At 43.4% G+C, this 23889-nt stretch overlaps 3 protein-coding genes across 4 annotated transcripts in view; 2 read left to right on the top strand and 1 right to left on the bottom strand.

Moving 5' to 3' along the window:
* The window catches only part of Capn2 (calpain 2), a 50194-nt gene extending 46168 nt beyond the window's left edge, over nucleotides 1-4026 (top strand). Inside the window, exon 16 of one of the 2 annotated variants that reach the window (XM_029558993.1) lies at nucleotides 3860-4026. In XM_029558993.1, the coding sequence (XP_029414853.1) occupies nucleotides 3860-4011 (152 nt within the window). In that variant the 3' untranslated portion in view covers nucleotides 4012-4026. Of the gene's footprint in view, nucleotides 1-17; nucleotides 336-3859 lie in introns of those variants that run through there. The other variant, XM_029558994.1, reaches the window with a different exon arrangement.
* A 1356-nt stretch (nucleotides 4027-5382) lies between these two features.
* On the top strand, nucleotides 5383-10526 carry LOC115068563 (calpain-2 catalytic subunit-like). The gene is made up of 4 exons (XM_029558995.1): nucleotides 5383-5535; nucleotides 7270-7386; nucleotides 7631-7689; nucleotides 9485-10526. The coding sequence occupies exons 1-4, from the start codon at nucleotides 5496-5498 to the stop codon at nucleotides 9506-9508; spliced, it is 240 nt and encodes a 79-aa protein (XP_029414855.1). The 5' UTR covers nucleotides 5383-5495; the 3' UTR covers nucleotides 9509-10526.
* A 3957-nt stretch (nucleotides 10527-14483) lies between these two features.
* The window catches only part of Tp53bp2 (tumor protein p53 binding protein 2), a 63052-nt gene continuing 53646 nt past the window's right edge, over nucleotides 14484-23889 (bottom strand). The window contains exons 16-18 of the mRNA XM_008823741.3: nucleotides 20996-21162; nucleotides 18385-18584; nucleotides 14484-15242 (exon numbers count right to left, since the gene is read on the bottom strand). Of these exons, the coding sequence (XP_008821963.2) occupies nucleotides 15201-15242; nucleotides 18385-18584; nucleotides 20996-21162 (409 nt within the window). The 3' untranslated portion in view covers nucleotides 14484-15200. The remainder of the gene's footprint in view (nucleotides 15243-18384; nucleotides 18585-20995; nucleotides 21163-23889) is intronic.

Here is a 23889-nt window from a genome sequence, read left to right as displayed (position 1 = left end):
GCCTGTGTCACTCTCAGCACCAGGGAAGACTTGGTTGGAGGAGACTCTGAAGTGACAAGAGAGGACAAAGTTTCCAGGGTCTGGAGATGAAGGATCACATCCACCTTCTACCTACTTGCTCTGTGGTCTAAACCAAGTTATACAGACTGTCTGACTTACTTGTTTCCTTAACTGCAAAATATGAGTATCTTGACCTCCCCCCATCAGTGGTTGAACATCATTTCATGAGGTAACATGTAAAACCTGCCTGGCACAGAGCCTGCACTCCATAAATGGAAGTTATAATGACTAATTGGTAGGAAAAAGCTAAGTAAACCCAGATGATGGACACCAGAGTCCTGAGTTCTTGACTTTTCTGCCTGCTAGACTGAGTGATGACATCTCACTGATTGGCCATTGGAAGGAAGATAATGCACCATCTTATATTTGAAGTCTCAACTCCCCATCTTGAGTTTAAATGAGCTTCATCTGGTCAGGATTTTGCTGAGAGAAGTGTCACTTCACTTGAGCCAGTGGGCCAAGCAAAGGATTTCTACACCCTGGAAATGTCTGTTCTTGGCCTAAGTTGGGGGGTTCCCATAAAGAATGGACAAAGTTTGGGGCTGGAGAGATGTCTCAGTGGTTAACAGCACTGACTACTCTTGCAGAGGACCCAGGTACAGTTCCTGGTGCCCACATGACAGCTAACAACATCTGTAGCCTCAGTTCCAGGGGATCTGATGCTCTCTGGCTTATGCAAGCATTGCACGCACCTGGTGCACTTACACACTTGTAAGCCAAACATTGTGTCCTAGTTTGTTCTTCATTGCTGTGACAAAATACTCTGACCACTACCAACTTGGGGAGGAAAGGGTTTATTCAGCTTACATATCCCGGGTCACAGTTCATCTGGGAGCCCAAGGTAGGAACTCAGGGCAGGAACCTGGAGGCAGGAGCTGGAGCACAGGCCATGGAGGAATGCTGCTTACTAGAGTGGTCCCCTGGCCCCTGCTCAGCCTGCTTTCTTATGCAACACAGGCCCACCTGCCCAGGGGTGGCACCACCCACAGTGGGCTGGGCTCTCCCACTTCACTCATCAAGAAGATGCCCCTCAGACATGACCACAGGCCAGTCCAATAGAGGAAATTCCCCAATTGAGGCTCCCTCAACCCAGGTGTGTCAAGTTGACACTAAAGCTATCCAGCACAATGCACACATTTTTTAAAAAATGGACAAAAAATAGGTGGAGTCTTTATAATGAAGTAAGACCAAGGTTATGACAAGCCTTTTTCAGCTTGTGACTAATTGTGTGTGTGTGTGTGTGTGTGTGTGTGTGTGTGTTTTGAGATAGGACCTCATACCTGTAGCCTAGGATGGCCTCCTTAAACTCAATCTGTAGCTCAGGCTGGCCTTCAATTCTCAGCAATTCTTTTACCTGAGCCTCCCGAGTGCTGGAATTACAGGTGTGAGCCACCATGCATGGCCTTGAAGCTGTTTCTTCCCCCTCCCTCTCTCCCACTTTCTCTCTCTTTCCTCTCTCCCCTCCTCTCTCTCCCCTCCTCTCTCTCCCTTCCTCTCTCCTCCCCCTCCCCCTCCCCCTCCTCCTCTTCTTTTTCTAAGACAGGGTCTCACTATGTAGCCTTGGCTGACCTGGAACTTCCTATGTAGACCAGGCTGACCTCAGATTCACAGAAATCTGCCAGCTTCTGCCTCACACATTCTTGGAGTTTAGGCATGTACCATCATGCCCCATCTTTTAGCTGTTTCTTAAACAAAAAATACCAAAAGACTAATGATCAATTCCCTTATTGGTGGTCACCACTAGGGAAGGAGGAGGAAATGTACATTTCCCCCCCTAAGAATTACACATCATGCTGCTTTTGATAAAATAGCAGAGAGGTTAGTGTGAATGTCTGAAGTTATAAACCTGGATGAGAAAAAAACAAATACACACTTTGTGACATCTCAAACATCCGCTGTGGGGGTCATCATGGTAAGTTCCATGGATGTCAGGGGTTTCCATTCCCTCTGATGCCAGCCTCTCATCTGATCCCTCAAGATGAAAGTCAGTCCTCATTTCAGAGTCAAAGAAGAGTCCAAGGCCAGTGGAGTCTTCTGTACCTTGTGTGTGCAGCTCCCAGAGATGAGAAACTGCAGATCGCAGCCTGTGGTCCCTGAACGACAGCTGTAGGAGAGTGTCTGCGACTCACAGAGCACTCTGCCAGCAGAGTCAGGATGGGCAGTTAGTGTCCAGGCAGGCCAATGCAAGGCTTCCCCAGGGCTGTGCTCGGCCATATGCTCCCTCCTCTAGGACAAGGGAATGGTGTTCGGCCTGTAGCTGCCTGGCACAAGGCTGGTCACAGGGCTCCTCAGATGTGTGGCTATACCGCACACAGGAGACAATGTCTTATTGTCCTGCGCAGCTGAAGTTCAGGAAGAGCCAAGCCATGCTTGGTCCAGCCTGCTCCTGGCTGTAGGAAAGCATGTGCTAGGCATGTGCCTCTGAGCTCAGGCCCCTCCCTCCCTGCCTGGTAATTCCAGACTTCTGCCCCAGGGTCTCCACATAGTCCCAAGCCCACAGTCGAGAAGACAATCTAGGTCAAAATATTCTACAAAGACATCACCAAAAGGGTTGCTCCTTATGGACAAGGTGATGGCTCTATGGGTAAAGCTCTTGCTACAGAAGCATGAGGACCTGAGTTTAAATCCCCAGAACCTAAGAAAGATCATGCCTGTGTCCTGGCTTATTAGGAAATCTGAAAGCCTAGAATCTATCCAGGAGCCACTGTGCTCCTATAGTGAGATGGGGAATACCCAGAGGCTTGCAGGCCAATCTGGAGCTAACACAAGAGCTAACAACAAAAAGACCCTGTCTTCAAGGTGGAAGGTGAGGACCAGTACCCAAGACTGTCCTCTCCCCTCTGTACACATGCCATGGCACACCCCCACCCATATGCACACGCATAAACATACTCATGCAAGCACACACATCATCATTATACATACACACATAGAGTTGTTCCTCGTAAAGTCCGAGGGGTATGTGTCAAGGGTCTCATTCCACCTGCCAACCACCTAATAAAACACAGTGGCTCCTGGAGAGATTCTAGGCTCTCAGATTTCCCAGTCAGCTGGGACACAGACAGTTTATAATGACCTTCAGGTGGACAGGCGAAGCATCTATCTTCCTCTCACTGGTCACAGCCTACAACAAATGCTTGTGCCCTCTGGCTGCTTGTAACCACATGCAGTTTTCTACCCTGTAAGTATTAAAAGGCTTAGTCATAACTAGGTGTGGTAGCACACGTCTATAATCCCAGCATGTGTGAGGCAGAAGAATTGGGAGTTTGAAGCTTGCCTGGGCTAAATGGCAAGGCCCTGTCTCAAAGGAAAAAAAAAATAGTCATTTTCATTCTTTTACTTAAAAAATATTATTTATTTTATGTGTATGAATGTATTGCCTACATGTATGTAAGTCCGCCTGTGTTGTATAATGTCCACAGAGGCCAGAAGAAGGTGTCAGATCCTCTGGAACTGGAGTTACGGATGGTTGTTAGCCGCTATGTGGGTGCTGGGAACCGAACCTAGGTCCTCTGCAAGAGCAGCCAGTGCTCCTAACTGTTGAGCCATCTCTCCAGCCCCTACTTATTTTTAAAGCTTGCATTAAAACCATTTGTCTGTGGCAGTTATTCAGAGAGATCAAGCAAATGTGACATCCTTTTTGCTGTCTCATCATGACAGTCTATAACCACATGTGGCTGTTTAAAGTAATCAAGTGGCTGTTGTAGTGGCGGACAGAGAAAGGATCCTTCTGTCTGTAGAGTTCTGTTATACTCATTGCTCTGGAAGATTCTTCTGTCATGCTTATTTTGTCTTTTAGGCCAAGATATCAAGTCAGATGGCTTCAGCATTGAGACCTGCAAAATTATGGTGGACATGCTGGATGTATCCTTTGACAAGCTCCAGAAAACGGAGACTGCAGAGTTAGGGTGTCACACCACAGAGTTCCAGTACATTACTACCTCCTTCTGAACAGCCTGTGTGGCTGCTATAGGACTGTGGCCCACACTGACCTCCCTTGCTAGGGAAGACAGAACCCTCAGATGAAGGAAAGTGAGATGTTACCTTGCGTGCACCTACATAGACTTAGAGTGCAGGCAACCAGCTTGTCAGTCTGGTGCCAGAAAGCTCTGACAGTATACCCACGGCTCTGCCCAGAGTAGTCTCGGTTGCTCCTTGGATGACAGTTTTCTGTTACCTGCCTCATCTAAAGCTGAGCATGGTGCTTAATGCTTGTTAATTCTGGCCCTTGGTGTAGCTGAGGCAGGAAGATTTCAAGTTGAGGCCAACCTGTGCCACACAGCAAGACCCTGAAAACAAAATTCTCCTAGATCCATAGTTAAGGGTCTGCATATATAAGCATTCTTTCTCTTTGTTCTAGTTTGCTCCTGGGCCACCCACCTGTCCCTAAAGTGGACTAATCACACCCCCATTTCTGGTGTTCAGTGATGGTAAAGGACAATCCAAGCTTCTGTGACATTTTATCTATTGGCCTCAGGGTATGCACCTATGATGTCACTCTCTTCACAAGAGGCCTCTTAGAAATACTCCAGATAGGGGCTGGAGAGATGGCTCAGCAGTTATGAGCACTGGCTACTCCTGTAGAGGATGGGTTCCCAGCACTCACATGTTAGCTAACAACCATTCATAACTCCAGTTCCAAGGGATCTGACACCTTCTTCTGGACTCTTCGAGCATTGTACAACACAGGTATAATTACATACATGTAGGTAAAACACACACATACAATAAAAATAAATTAAAAAGAAATACTCCAAATAATTCTTAAAGCATACGGCATGGACCCAGCCATCTGAAGCCCTCTGATATCATCCTATAACAAACTTTTATCAAGATCTGGGGCCCCTGCAGCACCCTTAATCAGCAGGAAGAGAAAGAAAAAAGAGAGAGAGATACACAGAGAGGGTTATTTTGTATAATATACTATAAGTTAAATTACTTATATCTCTATTAGCACCTTGCTTTATGATATCATGATACAACTCAGATGATTTATATCATTATTTTCCTCATCATACCAAGAGGTATCTATTCTGTTTATTGTAATTACACCTGTAATCTCAGCATTTGGGAAGTGGTGGCATGAGGATCAGGAAATCAAGGTCATCCTCAGCTACATACTAAGTTTGAGGCCAGCCCAGGCTACATGAGACCGAAGATGAAACTACGGGGAACTGGAGAGATAGCTCAGCAGTTAAGAGCACTGACTGCTCTTGCAGAGGACCCAGGTTTGATTCCCAAAACCCACGTGGCAGCTAAAAACCGTCCATAACTCCAGTTCCAGGGGACCGAATGCCTTCTGACCTCCTAATTCCACCCCCACTCAGCACATACCCCAGAGGTAACGCCACCTGTTCTGCTTTGGATCATGGTTCTAATGATTTTACATATTCCAGAAAATTTACCGGGAAATCGACGTTGACAGGTCAGGAACCATGAATTCCTATGAGATGCGGAAGGCGCTGGAAGAAGCAGGTAGCTCTTCATCCCCCAGCTCCTCTTGTTCCTCTGTCTGTACAATGTTGAACACTTATTCTAGACCATACAGTATAACACCTTGTTAGAGGATTTAGAGATGTAGAGAGCTCTTGCCTAGCATGCGTGTGACACTGAGTTCCATTCCCAGCACCACAAAAAGTTAAACAAACCAGCCAACAAAGAAAAACACCAAAATTTCATTGGTAGTTTTCACGGACATAAAGCAGCTACGAGTCTTAGTACAAACATACAAAAAAACAAAACAAAACAACTAACTGGTCAAATTAAATGCAGTCCCAAAGGCCCTTCCTTGTGCCCTCCCGAATCCAAGTTTCATTTGGAGGAAGCTGGCAGGGCAAGCTGGCAAAGCCAGCATCTCCTGAGGCAGCATCTCCCCGTACTCCTCACACTCCTTTGTGCTGCAGAGTGCAGAGTTGACTTGGTAGAAACCGTCTCAGCTCAGCCCTTCAGGAAAACCTCACCAGAATTAGGTATCAGTCAATAGGATGTGAGCTCGGCAAAGATGAGCAGAAAGATTGGTTTGCTTTGTGGACAAATCTGACAGAGTGAGACCCAAATAACAATGGTTTACATAGGATACATCTTCTTAAGCAACCCAGGCTGAGATGGTGCCTCCTGTTGGCACTCCAGGCTTCTCCTACCATGTTGCTTTACTACTGCCTGGGGACCTGGGACAAGGGGTTACCACCATCACGTGCTGTCAGCAGATCCATAGAAAGCAGGCTCTGTGCTAGACAGCTTCAGTTGTCAACCTGACACTGCCTCCTGTTGGCACTCCAGGCTTCTCCTACCATGTTGCTTTACTACTGCCTGGGGACCTGGGACAAGGGGTTACCACCATCACGTGCTGTCAGCAGATCCATAGAAGGCAGGCTCTGTGCTAGACAGCTTCAGTTGTCAACCTGACATACCTGGGTAGAGGGAATCTCAACTGAGGAATTTCCTCCACTGGATTGACCTGTGGCCATGTCTGCGGAGCATTTTCTTGATTGTTGAGTGGTGTGGGGCACTCAACTGTGGCAGTGCCACCCCTAGTGGACTGTGAGCTGTAACCAAAATAAACTGGTTCCTCCCCAAGTTTTGGTCAGTGTTTTCTACAGTAATAGAAAGCAAACTAAAACAGGGTCCTTTTCTTAAAGACATACCCATCACTTCTACTCATACATTCTATTGGCCAGAACTTGCTCACAGTGCTCAGATGGCTGCAGGGGAAGCTGGGAAATGTAGTCTTCACACTAGACAGCCATGGGCTCATAAATGCCTCTTCTGCTCACAAGGGGAGAATTCATTTTAGCTTACCACAACAATTTCTGTCACCTATATCTGGGAAGAAACTAATCTCCAAAATGATTTAGGACTAACTAAACAAAAGATTGGAGCATGTTTTTCAATTTAGGGCACCATGACCATAGAAAAAGAATAGGCTTAAGGAATGCTTTCCTTGTTAGTGAGGAAACAGGCAAGGTAACAGTGACCAGTTTGGAGACAGAGGAACACCAGAAGGGATTGGCATTGTGAAATTAAACCAGCCACTCAGCCCAGAGACAAAAGCAAGTATAGGTGTAATTTAAAGTGTTACATCCATTCCAGTGCCTGGGAGGTGGGGCCTCATGCTCAGTAGAGCTAGGTGGCGGGCCAGCCTGCTACTCAGCAGAACTAAGCAGCAGGGTCTGGTACTCAACTGGCAGTTGTTTGTTCACTTACCTTTAGGTTTCAAGCTGCCCTGTCAACTTCACCAAGTCATCGTTGCCCGGTTTGCAGACGACCAGCTGACCATCGATTTTAATAATTTTGTTCGGTGTTTGGTTCGGCTAGAAATACTATTCAGTACGTGGCTCTTTCCATTCAGTTCACCCACTGTTAAGGCCTCCCTTGTCTTTGACCATGGGTGTAGTCATCAGACCTATTGGTCTGCAAGTTGGGAATGAAATTCCTTCTTTCATTAATTTGAGAGGAAGAGAGAAGGAATAGAAACTTGTGGCATCCAAAGAAATCAGCAGCCAAACTGGGGTATCTGCATTTTTGCTCCTTCGTTTTTGACACCTGCTTTTCCTTTCTCTACCCTCCACAGAGATATTCAAGCAACTGGATCCCGAGAACACTGGGACGATACAGCTCGACCTTATCTCTGTAAGTTTGCAGCTCCCATGAAGCCCAGCTCCTGTGGGAGTCAGAATGTTGCTCCTTGGGTGGCCTGCTTTTTTAAGTCTTGCTTTGATTTTTTTTCTGATCTTCTGGGGATAGGCCTATAAGTGGTTGTAAAGTCCCATGATGCACTTTGAATTCCAAACTGTTGATCTTCTCAAATCCAGGAAAACACACTTGGCTCCCTCTTCCCATGAACTTTGATTACAGCACAGCACCAGGTTAAACTAAGATGGCAGGATGGATACCAGAGGGCTTAGAGAGAACTGCTGATTAGTGTTCGCCAGAAAGGGCTTATGGAAAGAAACCTTTTGGGTGAAATTCAAGTTGAGTTTTGGAAAGATCTGCCTTCCCAGGTCAGATCTACTTAAAGAATTAGCTGAGAAAAGTTCTTTACTTTCTGATCCCTTTAAAATGAAACTAATAACTATAAATACGTTTCCGTTTGTCATTATACATCCACGTGTCTCAATATCAGCAACACCCATGTCAAATGATTAATACAAATTCAGTTGGTATGCCAACTTCACCAAAGTAAAGCACAGAAAGTTCTTTTGTCATCCTGCTGACAGATCACATTCACAGCAGCAGCTGGGGACACAGCTCAGTAGTGAGTGCTTGCCTAGCACACACAAAGCCCTAAGTTCGAGTGCCCGCACTGAAGAAAAGGATAAAAGCAGCATGCTTTACATCCATGGCCACATGACTCCAGTTGGTGACAGAGCCTGGCAGGGCAGAGGCAAAGAAGGATGCAGTGTTGGATAGCAACAGCAGTCATCCCTGCTCTTCCATGTGACACAAAGGAGCCAAAAGGCAAGGAGGGCAGGGCTAAGGGACCAGCAACTTTTTCCCTTGAATTCTGAACTCTGGAGGAAGCCAATTCACTATTCAATTTACTATTAAACATTATAAAGTACCCTTATCTAACTGGAAGTAGTTTAGCTAGTTACAAACACTAGTTGCTTACAGCTATCTGTATTATTCTTTCTGAGATAGCAATTTGAAGGCAAGTCAATAGAACTGTGGCATGAAACGTCATGCTAGATTCTGGGAACTCTAGCCTTTTATCTTCCCGCTGGGTATCCAACTCATTCCCTCACCCCCACTCCCTGCCCACCCATGCTGGCCTGCCTTCCCAGACCAGCCCCTTCTTAATTCCCAAGAAACATCTTTCATCCACTGGCTTTCACTCACACCCCCACCGGCTCCTAAAGCTCCCTTAGGTTTTGCCAAGGAGGGGTCTAAAAACCCCTCTCCCGCTTCGTGTTGAAGTGATCTTCAACTTTAGTTATGGGTTCCATCTCCCAGGAGGGCTTTTTGGGAAGTTCTGATGACTGGGCGTATTCCAAGCCGATTCAATCAGAATCTGATTGAAATTTCCCACATCACTCTAGTATAGAACCAAGGTTGAATGAACCCCAGTGGATTCTGGATGTCCACACTCCAGACTAACTTCTGATGTGATACGCTGAGACAGAGGTGTGAAAACACTAGTTCATATGTGTTTTAATTTCTCCCTTTGTGTATTCAGTTAACCTTGCAGTGACTACCTGGTTCAAATCACACAGACCTCTGACCTGTAAAAAGCTGGACTCCAGAAGTTAGGTAGAAAAAAACAAAAACAAAAACAAACAAACAAAAAAACCCACTATTAGAACACTGATATCTTATCCTTGAGTAAGCTTTCTGGCACAACAACTTTCCAGAATAATCCAAAGGTGCTTATATAGCCTTTCATTTTAACAGCAGTCCCTAAAATGAGTCTTCTTTCTTCCCACAGTGGCTCTGCTTTTCAGTACTCTGAAGTTACAACTGATCTGCCCAAGGACTTCTCATGAAAGAAAATCAGTCAGTGCCTGAACTTTTGAACACTTTGTATCTGGACCTTGAACTTATGAGAACATTTACTTAAATGGATTATTAAACCTGAAAAATAATACCGTCTGAGATAGCGGAACTTTCACATATAAGATTTGGGTATCATTAAACTAAGTGCAAATGAATCGCTTAACCCTTAATAAGCTCCAAAAAAGCTTTGAGTCTGTAAATAGTATACACTTTTTACTTTTACACATTTTCCCGTTCATAGCAATATTAAAGCAGGAAGGAAGGCAGAACTATTGACCAGCTAAGCAAACAGTAAATTGGTCTCTAAGGCCACACACAAAGCCTTGCTGGGAATATTTAAAGCAATTTTAAATTTTAAAACACAGTGGTGACATCTGCTACAGCAGCTCAGGAATTGCTACCTGCCTGAAGCAAACTGGGGAATATGTATAGAAAAGTAGTCTAAAGAGTCTAGGGGCCAGGGGTGGGGGTGTGTCCCTGTATTTGGGAGGCTGAGACAGAGGCCAACCTGGGCTACCTGGCAAGACCTTATCGAAAAAAAAGAAAAAAGTTCAGGCAAGAAAACATGCTTGCCTCATTTGGTTCTAACAAGAGATGGGTTTAATGCAATATTAACAGTAAATCACTTTTAAACTCAAGTCCTTGGCCTTACTTGGCCTTACACACTTAAGTCACCACGTGGTAAGGGGACTTGACTCCTGACCAACTGAAGCAGGACACCAAAACCAGGTGTCCAGTCTGCAAAATGGTCATGATAAAGGGCAAAACAAGCTGTTGGCTACCTCAGAGCTATGTCCCACACCACCCCTGGGGATTGTGCCTACAGCTGGCAAGGAAAGAGGTCAGGTCTTGAAACAACTTGAGCTGGCTTCCTGGCTTGATCTTGGGAAACCTTAGCAACATTATAAAAATATCGCCTTGTTGCCTTATCTCCTTCCAAATGTACTGTTAATAAAGAGTTGCCAATGCAGTCAGACCACGCCTCGCCTTTATTCCTGGAGGGTGGCCCCTGTGGAAGAGTTTATGAGCACAGTTACAGCTGGTTTCTGCTTTGAACAGGTCAGCTACCTCTATAACCTCTGTAAATTCACATATGGAGGTATCTTGCCTATAATTAATATGTAGACTACAATGTTTAAAAACTATAGTTCAGAAGTTCTGCTCATTTAACCATAAAGGGCAGCTCTGATTTCAACTGCCTGTCGGTCTCCTTTAAGGCACAAAGATCATGTGCCTCTCAGAAGTCTCCAGTATTACCTGCTAGCTCTGTCACTTAAGCCAGCCCCCACTGGGATAGGGAGGGACCCAGCACGAGAGCCAAGAAAATCCATAAATCACTAACCTAGGGTAGGGCTGTTGCTGATGATACTTAAATAATAACAAAGATAAGATGATTTGATGAGCAAACGTAACCTCTATTTCCTGGCATCACCTCTGGAGTGCAGAGATTACACCTCTGGTGTGAGCCACCATGTCTTTCTAACATCAATTTCTCAATTGAAGTTGGTGCTGCTCCTGCTTGCTGAGTGGATGGGAAGGCAGGAAGAGGCTGGAGAGCTTGAATGTGAAGCAATCCCCAATCACTGGGGTGTGGCCTTCCTCTCTTCAGGGCTGGGAGGAAGCATGGGGTCCTGCTTTAAGCTAGAGACAAGACAGAAGGGTGTCTGATTCCCAAATGGCACAGGGTTACTGCAGACCTGACTAGTTGACCCTCTGCAGCCAGGCCCCTCCAGCTGCACTTTAATCTGGACAGCTGATCTTGCTGGCAACTTTGTTATTTTTGTTGCAGTGGAAGAGTTTAAAAAAGAAAAGAGGTAAATGCTTATCAAGCAAACAGAGAAAAGAATGAAGAAAATGGAGGAAAAGGACCAAACATCCACATAATATAAAACTAGTCAGCGCCCACTTAACAAGGAGGAAATAAACTAAACTTTCTGACCCCACAGGAACTGGCCTAACCTGCACTTTGCACCCCTTCCCTGAACCTTTATCCTGAATTGCAACCCCAGGCCTATCTAACCCCTTTCTGGACTAGGCACACTCATCTCCACTTTTTCCACAGCTCTTGCCCCACAGACTGCATCCTAGTCATATACTCCAAATCCTGGCTCTCCTCCCCAGGGTTAGGGGTCCTAAGGAGCTGTCTATACTAGATCTAATTGTTTGCTCCTCATTTCACTTCTCCATTTTTTCTGGTACCATCTAGCTAAGACCACCCATCTTCTAACACGGCCGCTTCTTACAGTCAGTTACTCCCTCATGCCAACTCCTACAAACACCTACCGTGTTGGGGCCTCCTCTCCTAGAGGCTCTGCTGCCTTTACTCCATTCACTATTTCCTCTGGCTTGAGTCTGTATCCCCCTAGCTTCCTTGTCTGTTTCTTTTGCCAACTGACTCCTTTCACATGACCCCCTAACCTAGTTTGCTTTCTGCTGCTGTGATGAACTCCATAACCAGAAACAATGTGGGGAGAAAATGGTTTATTTAATCTTAAACTTTACAGTCAATCATCGAGGGACACCAGGGCAGGAACCAAGGCAGGAGCTTGCAAAGGCACTGCTTACTGCCTCACTCCCAGCCTCCTATGTGCAGGCCCACCTCTCTAGGGATGGTACCACCCACAGTGGCCTGGGCCCGCCTACATCAATTAGAAATCAAGAAAACACCCCACAGACAAGCACAGGCCAATCTGATGGAGGCAATTCTTCAACTGAGGTTCCCCCTTCTTAGGCGTGTCAAGTTCACACAAAGATTAGTCATCACACACTCCCTGACACTTCCCACCATGGCTACAGTCAATCATCGAGGGACACCAGGGCAGGAACCAAGGCAGGAGCTTGCAGAGGCACTGCTTACTGCCTCACTCCCAGCCTCCTATGCAGGCCCACCTCTCTAGGGATGGTACCACCTCTCTAGGGATGGTACCACCCACAGTGGCCTGGGCACAGGCCAATCTGATGGAGGCAATTCTTCAACTGAGGTTCCCCCTTCTTAGGCGTGTCAAGTTCACACAAAGATTAGTCATCACACACTCCCTGACACTTCCCACCATGGCTCTACTGCCTATGGAATCTGAGCAAAGTTTACACAGTCCTCCACTGAGCACGGCCTACTGTCTAGAGTTTCATTCTTCTACGAATTCTGCTGTTAGGCTATGACAACCGAAACCTACGGAAATCGAAAACAGCCACACGATCAACGCTAAATGGTCTGATAAATTATGAGATTATTAGATAGCCACTAAATCTTAATACTTATGCAACATCAAGCATAAAACAGAATATACTTCTTTCAGTATGCTTTCAATTATGGAAGAGACACGACTACAAAAACATACGCCCAATAGTGCCTCCAGGTGTTCCCTGCCTTCTAACCTTTCCTACACTTTGATATTATACTTTAATAATAAAACAAGTAGAAACAACAAAGGGAGAATAAAAACCAGTGGTGTTCTATGTGTAAGATGAAGGAATATGAAACAGACCATCACGGTCCCTTTCCTAATGTGCTCATCTTCCCACTTCATAGACTTGCATAGTTCTTTAGCTTATTATACAGCACTTAACATGGTTTCTCAACAAAAACGAAGTGTAGAGAATCGGTGGCCTTTTCACTACATGCATATGAGAACAAGTCTCATGGAGGTCAACTGTCTTGACAAGGTCTTAAAACTGACTGGTCTCACTCTAGAATCCATGTATTTGTTTCCTTCTCCTACTATTGTAACACTTAGTACAAATTTACTTACTTAAAAAATACCGTGATCTCACAGCTGAATAGACACTGGATCCAATAGCAGTCTCTTCAGTGCAGTCCTCTTGCAGATGGGGAAAGATTCAGCTCCAGACAGAGCCACTTGCCTGGTGGGATGTACTCGGGTCCCATTTTCTTTGCTGGCTTTCAGTCAGGATTTTTTTCTCAGATTCCACATTTCCTGGCTCATGATCCCTTTCATCTCCAAAGACCCCAAGGTCTTGCTGTCCAGGGCTCTCGTCTTTCCCTTCTGCTTTTGAAAGGCTCATGTGATTACACTCAGCCCTCCTGGATAATCCAAGCTAATCGCTCTATTGTGTTAGCTGATCAGTAAACTTCATCTGAAAAGTCCTCCAGTGCCTACATCACTGCCAGATCTGACTAACAGGAAGGGAGACCATTTTGCCTGCGGTGTGACTTTTCCACTGCTTAATTCATGTTGTCATTCCTTCTCCATTAATCTAAAAGGAATTCTGTATTTCATCCACTTTGTTAGAATTAAGCTACTCTTAAAAAATGTCTAGAAAAAAAGATCCACTGGTTTTCCGTTTGTATCTTCTGTTAAGTTATAGTTCTGCTAAGCAAAATGGGTTCTAAAACAATTCATGATCTTGGTAGCACATTAATAAAAATCAATATACACTATATAACTTTATGAAGAATGTGGAAAAATGAAGACATTAAAACAGTCTATCGGAGGTCACAGGTCCAAGTAGGCTTCTTATCACTATGGTCTCCACACTCTTAATTAGGGGCTGGAGAGCTGGCTCAGCAATAAGAGTGCTTACTGTTCTACCAGAAGACCGGAGTACAGATCCCAGCACTCTCATCAGGTGGTTCACGAACGCCTGTAACTCCAGGCCCAAGGGATCTGATACCATCTTCTGGCCTCCATGAGCACCCCACTCCCAAATTAAAAAAATAAAAGCTAAAAATAAAAATTAGTTCTTTTAACTACCCAGACTCAAGAATGTAAAGCAGAATTTCTGCAATAGAAGAAATAATTGTTAATCACATGACCGGGAAGGAACTCTCACACAATACATATATTTACACCAACAAGTTCATTCTTTTTCAGCCGTGTAAGAGATATCCCAATGGCTCATGACCTTCAGACAAAGCTGTTTTTGACATCAAATGTGAAAAAAATGGCTTAGAGTCACAAAGTTTAATTTTATTACAATTGTTTTTAATGTCAGTTATTATCTTGACAAATATGGGTAAATCTATAACAAATCTCTAATTTCCATGATACAAAAAGACAATAAATATAGATTCAAATTCAGTCTAAAAACGAGATTCTAAATCTAATTTAGATTAGGTAGTATAGCTTAGTTTCAGAATTTCAAATATATGCATTTAATTCTTAAAATGCTACAAAAACTCATATAATAAAGTTATTGCTCACTGAGAAGCAGCTAGCAGTTCTTTGCTGACAATACACAAGAGTTTGGCACCATCAGCCATGAGCTTGAAAGCCTGCTGGTGTTGGGGACAACCAGAGATGGTGCCAGATGGCACTGGTCCTAGCTGGCAGGAGACTGGTACAGGGCAGTACCAAATACACACTAAGAAGGGCAGGAAGCTGCCTCTCCACAGCCCAGAAAATGGTCCCAGTTTTTTGGAGAAAACAGGATCTGCATTACTCATCTTTCTAGCGCTGCATGGAGCACTCCAGCCAGAACAGCGCAGTTTGCTGACTTAACAGCTCAAATCCCCCTGCTACGTGTTCTCCACCAACAGTGACTTCTTCAATCCTTCATTTTCCTCCAGAGCACATTCTTCATTGCTTTCAAGGTACAGTATTATTAAAGTCTTGTGAAATTTGTGCCAAAACAATCGTAGTGTTTCTTCTAGGTTATTAATTCTTCATTAACTAAAATTCTGGAGAGTTTCACGCCAAGCTCCTCTGTCTTGGTTTAATTCTTGGGTATAGCTAGAAGAGAGAGGGAAAACAATTTACACATGACACCCATATGGGAGTGCTACAGTATTTCAGGAAATACAGGGAAGAGGGGAAGAACATGACTCAGAGGAACTCAAGCTGTGGAAGCATGTGGAGATGCTCACCCACTATTCTGAAGACATTCGAAGGTCACAGGGTCCACCAACTCAGACAAGACCATAGAGTAGTAACATAAAAACTCTAAGCATTAACTCAAATTTGCAGTTTGCTGAACTGCACAGCAGTCTAGGGAGGGCAAACACTGAAGACAGTTCTTTGCTAACTGCTGTATTTGGAATGCCGATTACATAACAGGAGAAAGGCAGTCTTTTTTTTTTTTAAAGCCAAGGTTTCTTAATTGTGTGGGCCCAGCCTCACAATCCTCTAGCCTCAGCCAAATGCTTGAATTACTGGCATAAACTAATCCTGTTTAAACTTTTTCCTCACAAGGGACATACACTATGTGACGGGACTTAAGTCTGTCAAGAACAAAATGCCACAAAGTCAGCAGGTTTAAGGAAGCATGGGCAGAGCGTTCTTTGGAGTTCTGTTGCCTTAAGTTTTCCATAAGAAGGGTTTGTGAGGGTGGCAAGCCCCTGTCTAGACACCCAGAGCAAGTAATTCAACTGACAAACTCTTTTTTCTCCTACAGACAGGGAAAGAAAAAGGGGTGTGGGTGAGGGAGGGTGTTTACAAGAGCTAGACTTCAGTTCGCACTGAAAGCTTAACTGGTAGATCGACGTGAAATAAAGGATTATTACTCTCGTTTGAGACTGCTGAGTCTTTCTGAAAATTCAGCATTTGTGTAATTTATTTTTATTTTAGCAACAAAAGACACCAAAAAAGTTATGTAGAGGACATTTCTATTCAGAAAAGATTTCCAGAGAACTAAGAATATCTAAGTTTAGGATGAAAATTACAACCTTTATCCCAATGTGTTAATTTCAGAACCTTCTGGGAGCTCAACAGGGTCTCTGACCAACTTCTTCACACTGAGAAGAATCCTTCCATTTCACTAACCATGGGGTTTCTTTATTGGAAAACAAAACTCAAAGAGTTTTGCTGTACAAGATGAGAATTATAGTTAAAATCATGTATATGACTTGAAAATTGGGATGATTCTCTTCCTATCACAAAAAGAAAGTTAGTTATTTAAGGTAATTATATATTGATTTGACTTATTCATTCTGTAATCTATACTTATTTTATAAAAGCTGTGTGAGGGGCTGGAAGAGCTGACAAGAGGTTCAGTAGGTAAGGGCACTTGCTGCCACCAAGCCTGATGACCTGAGATCAATCCCTAGAACCCACAGGGTGGAAGGCGAGAAATGACTCCCTGTAAGCTGTCCTTGGACTTCCACGAGATTCTGTAGCACATGCACACCCACACACAAAATAAATACATGTTTTAAAAAATCCTTAAAAGGCATATTATACACCAAAAATATGTGCAATTATTTATTAGTTTACAAAAGATGAGCTAGAGCGGTGACACACACCTATAAACCCAGTACTCAGGAGGCAAGAGGACCGAGGGTTTGAGGACAGGTTTAGCTACTTAGCGTATCACCTCGCCCCTCCCAGAAAGACTCATCTGAGCACTGGGGCTCACAATCATCCCAGCACTTAAGAGGCTAAGGCAGGAGGGCTGCCACATAGCCTAGACTATACAATGAGTTCCAGGCCAGCCTGGGCTACAGAGTAACCCTGCCTCAAAAAACAAAACAAACAAAAACACCAGAAATAAGCAGGGAATGGTGGTGCATACCTTTAATCCCAATACTTAGGAGGCAGAGGAAGGCAGATATCTGTGAGTTGGAGGCCAGTCTGGTCTACATATTGAGTTCCAGGCCAGCCAGAACTACATGGTGAGACCCTGACTCAAAAAAGGGGATGAGGGGACTGTTTTAAAAACTAAAACTAAATATATACACTCAAATAAGCACATAGTCCTAAGAGGAACCATCTTTCCCAGATAAACTACAAAATGTCACGCTTATTTATTACTGATGTCACCTAGAGAAACCAAGGCTGCATGCAGACTGCCCTGCTCCCTGCTCCGGGCTGAAGACTGTACAAGAAGCTGGAAGCAGAGCCACCTGCCCAGCTCCACTTTTCTCTGGTATTTAAAAGCTATTTCATTTTTACAGGGCTCTGCGACTTAAATTTTTTTTTACTTTCACTATTGTTTATAGTTTACATTAAGGTAATGCAAATGATTCCTGTCTACACCTCCAAGTTTATTTCACAATAATGCTGCTCTCTAGAAAGCAACAGTCAAGGTGTATGAAATCAATTACACTGGATGTTTGTCAGGCAACCATGGGAAATGGAGTCAGTTGTCAGAATCCAGACTGTGAAGTCCCAGTGTCAAAATCATTTAAAGAAATATTCCAGCAAAGGAACTGGAGTAGATGCCTCCTGCAGACCTGTTCCCTGTGTCTATATGACATACCACATTTATCTGAAAAACCACTGCTCTACATACACTCCCTCCACTGTCTGCATGGCTCAGGAAGGCCTCTCTAGCCTTTCCTCTACCACCTGGTTACCCAGAACAGAACTGTTCCTGGTGGATCTGTAGCAGCAATCTGGAGCCCAGTGCTTGTGACCTACATGCTACAGACTATACATCACCACCATCCTCCTTCCCTTAAGCCTTCCCCTGCTCCTTACCAATCGCAGATTTTCCAAGATTTTCCTTTTAACCTTATCTCAATCTACCTACATTATTTCTCTCATTCTTTCACACCCCTAACACACGGCCTTTGCTTAGGAGAACACCTAAACCTATCAAACAGCTTGCTTTGTTCAACTTCCTGCCTCCACCACCAAAGTGCTGTTGATTATGGGCATAAGCTACAGTACCTGGCTAAAACCTATAAAAGAGGTTTTAAAATCATAAAAACATGTTATTCTGGCTTTCTCTAACAAACCAATTAATATGCTCCTGAGTACAATAAACACTATAAACACTGAAAATATGGCCGAGTCTAAATATAAGACAGTAAAATTTTAAGCTTATGTCTTTGTTAACAAAGGGCAGTGAATCACACCAAAGTCTCAGCACCCGGTAGTTCATGCAAGGCTCCTGTTTGTCACACACAGGACACAGGCAGTCAAAATGACTTACTCCCAGCAAGTTTCGTGGGACGTAGCCCTCCTTCTCACTGAGGCGCGCCCACCACCACTCAATTTCGTCTTCGTCTTCCCTGCGGATTATGGTCATGCAGTCTCCTTCTTTCATAGGCAGCTCGTCATCATTCTGAGGCTCGTAATCCCACAGTGCATAAATGACGCCTTTGTTCATTATGCCCATCTTCTCCTGAACTCCTACAGTCATGACAGAAAGACAGCACAGGATTTATCACTCAAATTATGCTACTCTTAAGAACCTCTAGCTCTGTGAAACAAAACTGGAAAAACAGATACTCACTGGAATGTCAGATTAAGCAGTCAAGAAATAAATCTCCCAGAGGAGGAGAGAAAATGGAAGACCATGAAAGTTTATGAAGATAAAAAAAGACCTATTAACATGTCCTGCTGTTCTAAATAGCTCAACAAGGAGCACATCCTAAGCACGTCACAAAGCCTGCCTTCCTCAGAGTAAGCTGCTATCTCCAGGGCCAGCTCCAGGGCTCAAAGAAAAACCGAGTTTATGTTTAAAGAAGGAAATGATGCTTGTCAACTTTCAGCCTACTTCTAAGTATGATGACCAAGGAATGCTAAAAATTTTGCTCCTTCTCTGAACTGCAGGAACAGAAAAATAATCAGAAGTGTCCTACCTATGAAAGTGGACTCTTATCAATTCCTGGTCATTGAGAAGAAAAGAAAGTACAGTATCATCTGTTAGGACACAGCAGTTTAATAGATAACGATAGAAAAGTCTGTAGGCAGTCACTCTAAAATGAAAATTAGAATTCTAAAAGATGTTGAAATATACAACCTCATAGGAAAAAATCCTCAGAAGCCAATGTTTCAGCAGAGTTAACTACTACTTGCAAATCAGACTTCAGCCTCCTCCACCTCACTTTCTGCTCTGAATGTAAAGGTGGGAGAATGGGAGTGAGAAGCAAAAAACAAAAGCAACAGGCAGGAAGGTGAGGGAAAGGGAAGGAATCGGACGGTGAGAAATCAAGTAACCGGAATGAATTTCCCTTTACCCTGCCCTCCTTTCACATTTATGTGTCTGCAAGTACACCATGTGGGTGCACTGCTACAGGAGGCCACAAGAAGGCATCGGATCCCCTGGAACAGGAGTTACAGACAGTTTTGAGCCACCATGTGGGTGCTGGGAACCAAACCCAGGTCTTCTGCAGGAGCGGCCAGTGCTCTTAAATGCTGAGTCATCTCTCTAGTCCCTAACCTTATGCTTTAAAAAAATATATGAAAATATTTGCTTGGTTTTTGAATATACTTTTAAGTATCCATTTACTAATTAGTTATCAATTATTCATCATTCCTGTATCAGTAACTGTAGCATGTACTGTATCTCTCTGGGCAAAAAAAAAAGAAACAGACTTATTCTTTTCTGAAAGAAAGCTCGGCCAACCTAAAGTTCAATCAATTTCTGACTTTCCTTTTTCACAAAAAGCCAAACAGCACAAGAACTGGTGTTGCATGGTGGGAGAGCATGGGTTAGCATGCACATGTTCCAGCCTCAGGACCACAAATAGGACTGGACAATAAAATCTGAGATGGAAATGTATATATTTCCACAAAAATTCTCATTTATTTATTTATTTATTTATTTATTCGGTTAGTTGTTTATTTTTATGTGTGTTTGCATGAGTTTATGTGCACCACATGTGTGCAGGGCCTGCAGAGGCCAGAAGAGGGCAATGGATCCCCTGGAATTGGAGTTATGAGTGGTTGTAAGCCACCATGTAGGTGCTGGGAACTGAACCTGGGGTCCTCTAAATGAGCAGCAAGTAAAAGCAAAAAATTAATAATAGTTAAAAAAAAATGAGGGTAACTCTGTGGTCTTTAAGAACCTTCTCTCTTCTCAGCTATAATCTGGAACAGGCAAAAACACCCACGGACCCTGGCCAAGCAGAGAGAGCAAAGGCCTGTGCCTTTAACCTCAGGGGTCTTTTCAACCACCTGGTGAAGAAGCTTCTGAGAAGGGTAAGCAGGCTGGAGTCCTGGGAATTCCTTCCTGATTTGCCTGTTTCCCCTCAAGCTAAACTGAAAGAATTAACTTCAACTGCTAAGTCCTGTTAAAAAAATAAATAAAATAAAATAAATAAAAATGGCAATCAACATATACCTAGATACTACACTAATAGGACCTTCTGACAGCAATCAGAATCATAAACTCAAAATCAAGAAAACATTGAAAAAACTTGAATTGTTAAGATTCTTAGGTCATGCAGTTTTTCTTGATTATCCTGGAAGGATGGGGCTCTGTTTATTTATGTGCAAACACTACACTCTAATTCACTAAGTGTTTTAAAGCCTTACTCGGGGGTCTCCTGAACGCACAAAGATTTTAAATTAACAGCACTAGGTAAGAAGCTGCAACACTGTCTTTTATAGCTGAAGGTATCCTGACAACAACTATTTCTAGGCACAGGCAAAGAATCTGTATTATCTGTGACCTATGCTGTCCTGGCTTCTGTATCCAGAACTATGTATAGCACACGAGGGTTTTTTTTCCAAATAATAAAAATACTGAGTTATGCCCTACAGACTAAGAGATAAACAAACAGTAACTAAGACGCCCAACTGCAGGGGTTACATACCATAGAGAAACTGAGAGCACTGAGTGTAGCCCTCCTCCATCTCCTCACACTTGTCTGCAGCAGTCTGCATGTCGCTGTAGGTCATAGCAAACACAGCCGCTCCCGACTCCACCAAAAACTTACACACCTGAACATTGTTACATGAGGCAGCACAGTGTAATGGGGTCCTGGGAAGTAAGACACAGCACTGGTTAGAAATGTTTTTCCAAGTTGAATGACCTCCACTTGGTAAGTTATCAGCTAAGAAGTTCCTTAGTCTCTTACCTACTAGCTCTTTCTTCTGAAAGCCTCATAAGCAGCTTTTCATAACCAGTTCAACCCAGATGGATGAATGAACCCATAAAAGAATCATAGCCACAAAGGAAAGTACCACAGAGCAGTGGACACTCTAGGCAAGAGGCTGGCTAACAGTGGAAGCAGCAAGAAATGAAGTTTGCACAGCAATTTGAAAGAACAGGAAAAAGCAGATGTCGTTCTATGTATGAATTCCTCAGCCTAATCATTTCTGCCTAACCATCAACATATCTGTATGCAAAACATGTGCTTTCAGAATTCCTTTTTCATCACCAATTTTGAAGGAACCAAATGCACATACAGGCTACCTGTAATTTTTTAAATTCAATTAAATTTTGACTGAAAATACCTGTCAATTCAACTTAAACTAGAAAAATGGCTGTAAAACACAGATTTCCATCTGTTTTAGGTAACTGGTTAACGGATCAATACCATTAAAGGAAATCCCTAGCATCTCAAACCTCCAAACTCAGAAAACTGGCTTGAGAAGCTCAATCAGACTCTGAGGTGGATAAGATTTCTTTACTTCTCTCCCTTCAGTTTGGCTCCTTTAGATGCATGTTTTTCTGTTTGTGTTCTCTATCTCCCTCCCTCCCTCCTATAATTCATTTATTCTCTTTTCTTCTTTTCTTTTTCAGTGCAGAGGGTTCAAGCCTGGAGCCTCAGGCATGGCAGACAAGTACTCTATCACTGAGCATTACATCCCACCCACAGTTTGGCCACACGTTTTAAAAAGAACTTCAGATCCTCCATTACAGAATACTATTATTACTAATTTGGTGAACACTAACACAGGTGTGCGTGGTGGCGTATATGTGCAGGGTCTATGTGCATGTGGATGCCTAGGTTGATGTCAGGTATCTTTCTCTATTGCCACCACTTTATTTTTGAGTCACAGTCTTTCACTGAGCCGAGAGTTCACTGATCGAATAAACTGGCCGGCTAGCCAGCTCTAGGGATCTGCCTGTCCCGTTCCCCACCCTGCCCCCATACTAGAGTTGAAGACCCGGGAATCCAAACTCCAGGTCCTCATGCTTGCATGGCAGGCACTTTACCCACTGCACCACCTCCCTAGCCATATTATAGATTTTTTTTTTCAGTGCATAGATTCTAAGAGTAGAAAAATTATATACACTCTAAAGTCTTAATTAAAGCAAGGATACTATGGTACGTTAAGAATCTGCTTATGTTAAATGATAAACCAAAAGGGAGGCAGTAATTTATATATTACATGTATATAAATATATACACACTTGAAAGCATATAAAAAAGAGCATGTGCTTGACAGGCATGTGTGAGGCATCTGATTTAATACCTACACTAACCGAACAAGAAAGCAGGAAGGAAATGTACGACAATTTAACAGTGTTTGCTTATAGACTGTGGTGGTACAGATGGCTTGTTTTCCTCTTCTCTCTGTTTTATACATTTTCCACAGGGGATACACATTATTTTTATAGGTACAATTTTTTTTTTAATTGATTTATTTTTGGTCTTTTTGAGACAGGGTCTCCCTGTAGCCCGAGCTGTCCTGAAACTCACTACATAGACCAGGCTGGCCTTGAACTCAAGAGATCCTCCTGCCTCTGCCTCCTGAGTGCTGGGATTAAAGGCGTGCACCACCACACCTGGCTTATTTATTTTTATTTTATGTGTATGCGTGTATTGCCTGCATGTAGGCAGGTGCACCCATGTCGTGCAATGCCCGCGGAGGACAGAAGAGGCTGTTGGATCCCCTAGGACTGGAGTTACAGACAGTTGATAGCTGCCATGTGGGTGCTGGGATTCAAACCCGGGTCTTCTGCAAGAACAACCAGTGTTCTTAACCACTGAGCCATCTCTCCAGCCCTATAGGTACAATTTTTTAAAATGCAATTACAATGCTTCTCCAAATATTACTTGTTACAACAGCAAAAAATTAGTAACAAAAACATCTAACAAAAGAAGGCAGTCTTCACAGATGAGCACAAGGCCACTTAGTAGGCAACAAGAGGCCGATTTAAATCTCTGTGCATGCTGTCTACATGATTTACATATGCACACACATCTGTAACATAAAAATGAAAAACAGTAAAATTAATGAAATTAAAATACTAACTAGATTGAATTGCAATATTTTCAGTCCTTTGTAGAAAAAAAAATCTTTGTATTCATCAACAAAATGAATTTAGTCTCCCCAATGGTTTTACTGTCTAAGATTTCATGTTACCAAAGGTAACTGAGCTAAGAAAAATTAGAAAAAAGTCCAAAATAGTTTGCAAGTTACAGATTATGGCTGGTTCTGAGCAGCATGATGGAATCTGCACTATCCACCCTGACTCATTCCTATACACTGTATATCTACCTGCCCATCAGTCACTTACTAACCACTGTAACACCTGGATCACCTCTCTCCAAACTCTAGTGCTTATGATCTAGTAAATCTCAGTTTCCTCAACCACCTCAAAGCACAAGAGTGGGGACGTTAGCATTTTATTACAGAATACTATTACTACATTTTGAAAAAACTCCATTTGCTTTAATCTCAGCACTCGGGAGGCAGAGGCAGGCAGATCTCTGTGAGTTCCAGGCCAGCCTGGTCTACATAACGAGTTCCAGGA

Source organism: Nannospalax galili, unplaced genomic scaffold (genome assembly GCF_000622305.1).
Source record: "Nannospalax galili isolate Female #2095 unplaced genomic scaffold, S.galili_v1.0 scaffold368, whole genome shotgun sequence".
Taxonomy (NCBI): domain Eukaryota; kingdom Metazoa; phylum Chordata; class Mammalia; order Rodentia; family Spalacidae; genus Nannospalax; species Nannospalax galili.
The sequence above is the reverse complement of the archived record's forward strand: the minus strand, read 5'-3'. Positions and strand labels throughout refer to the sequence as shown.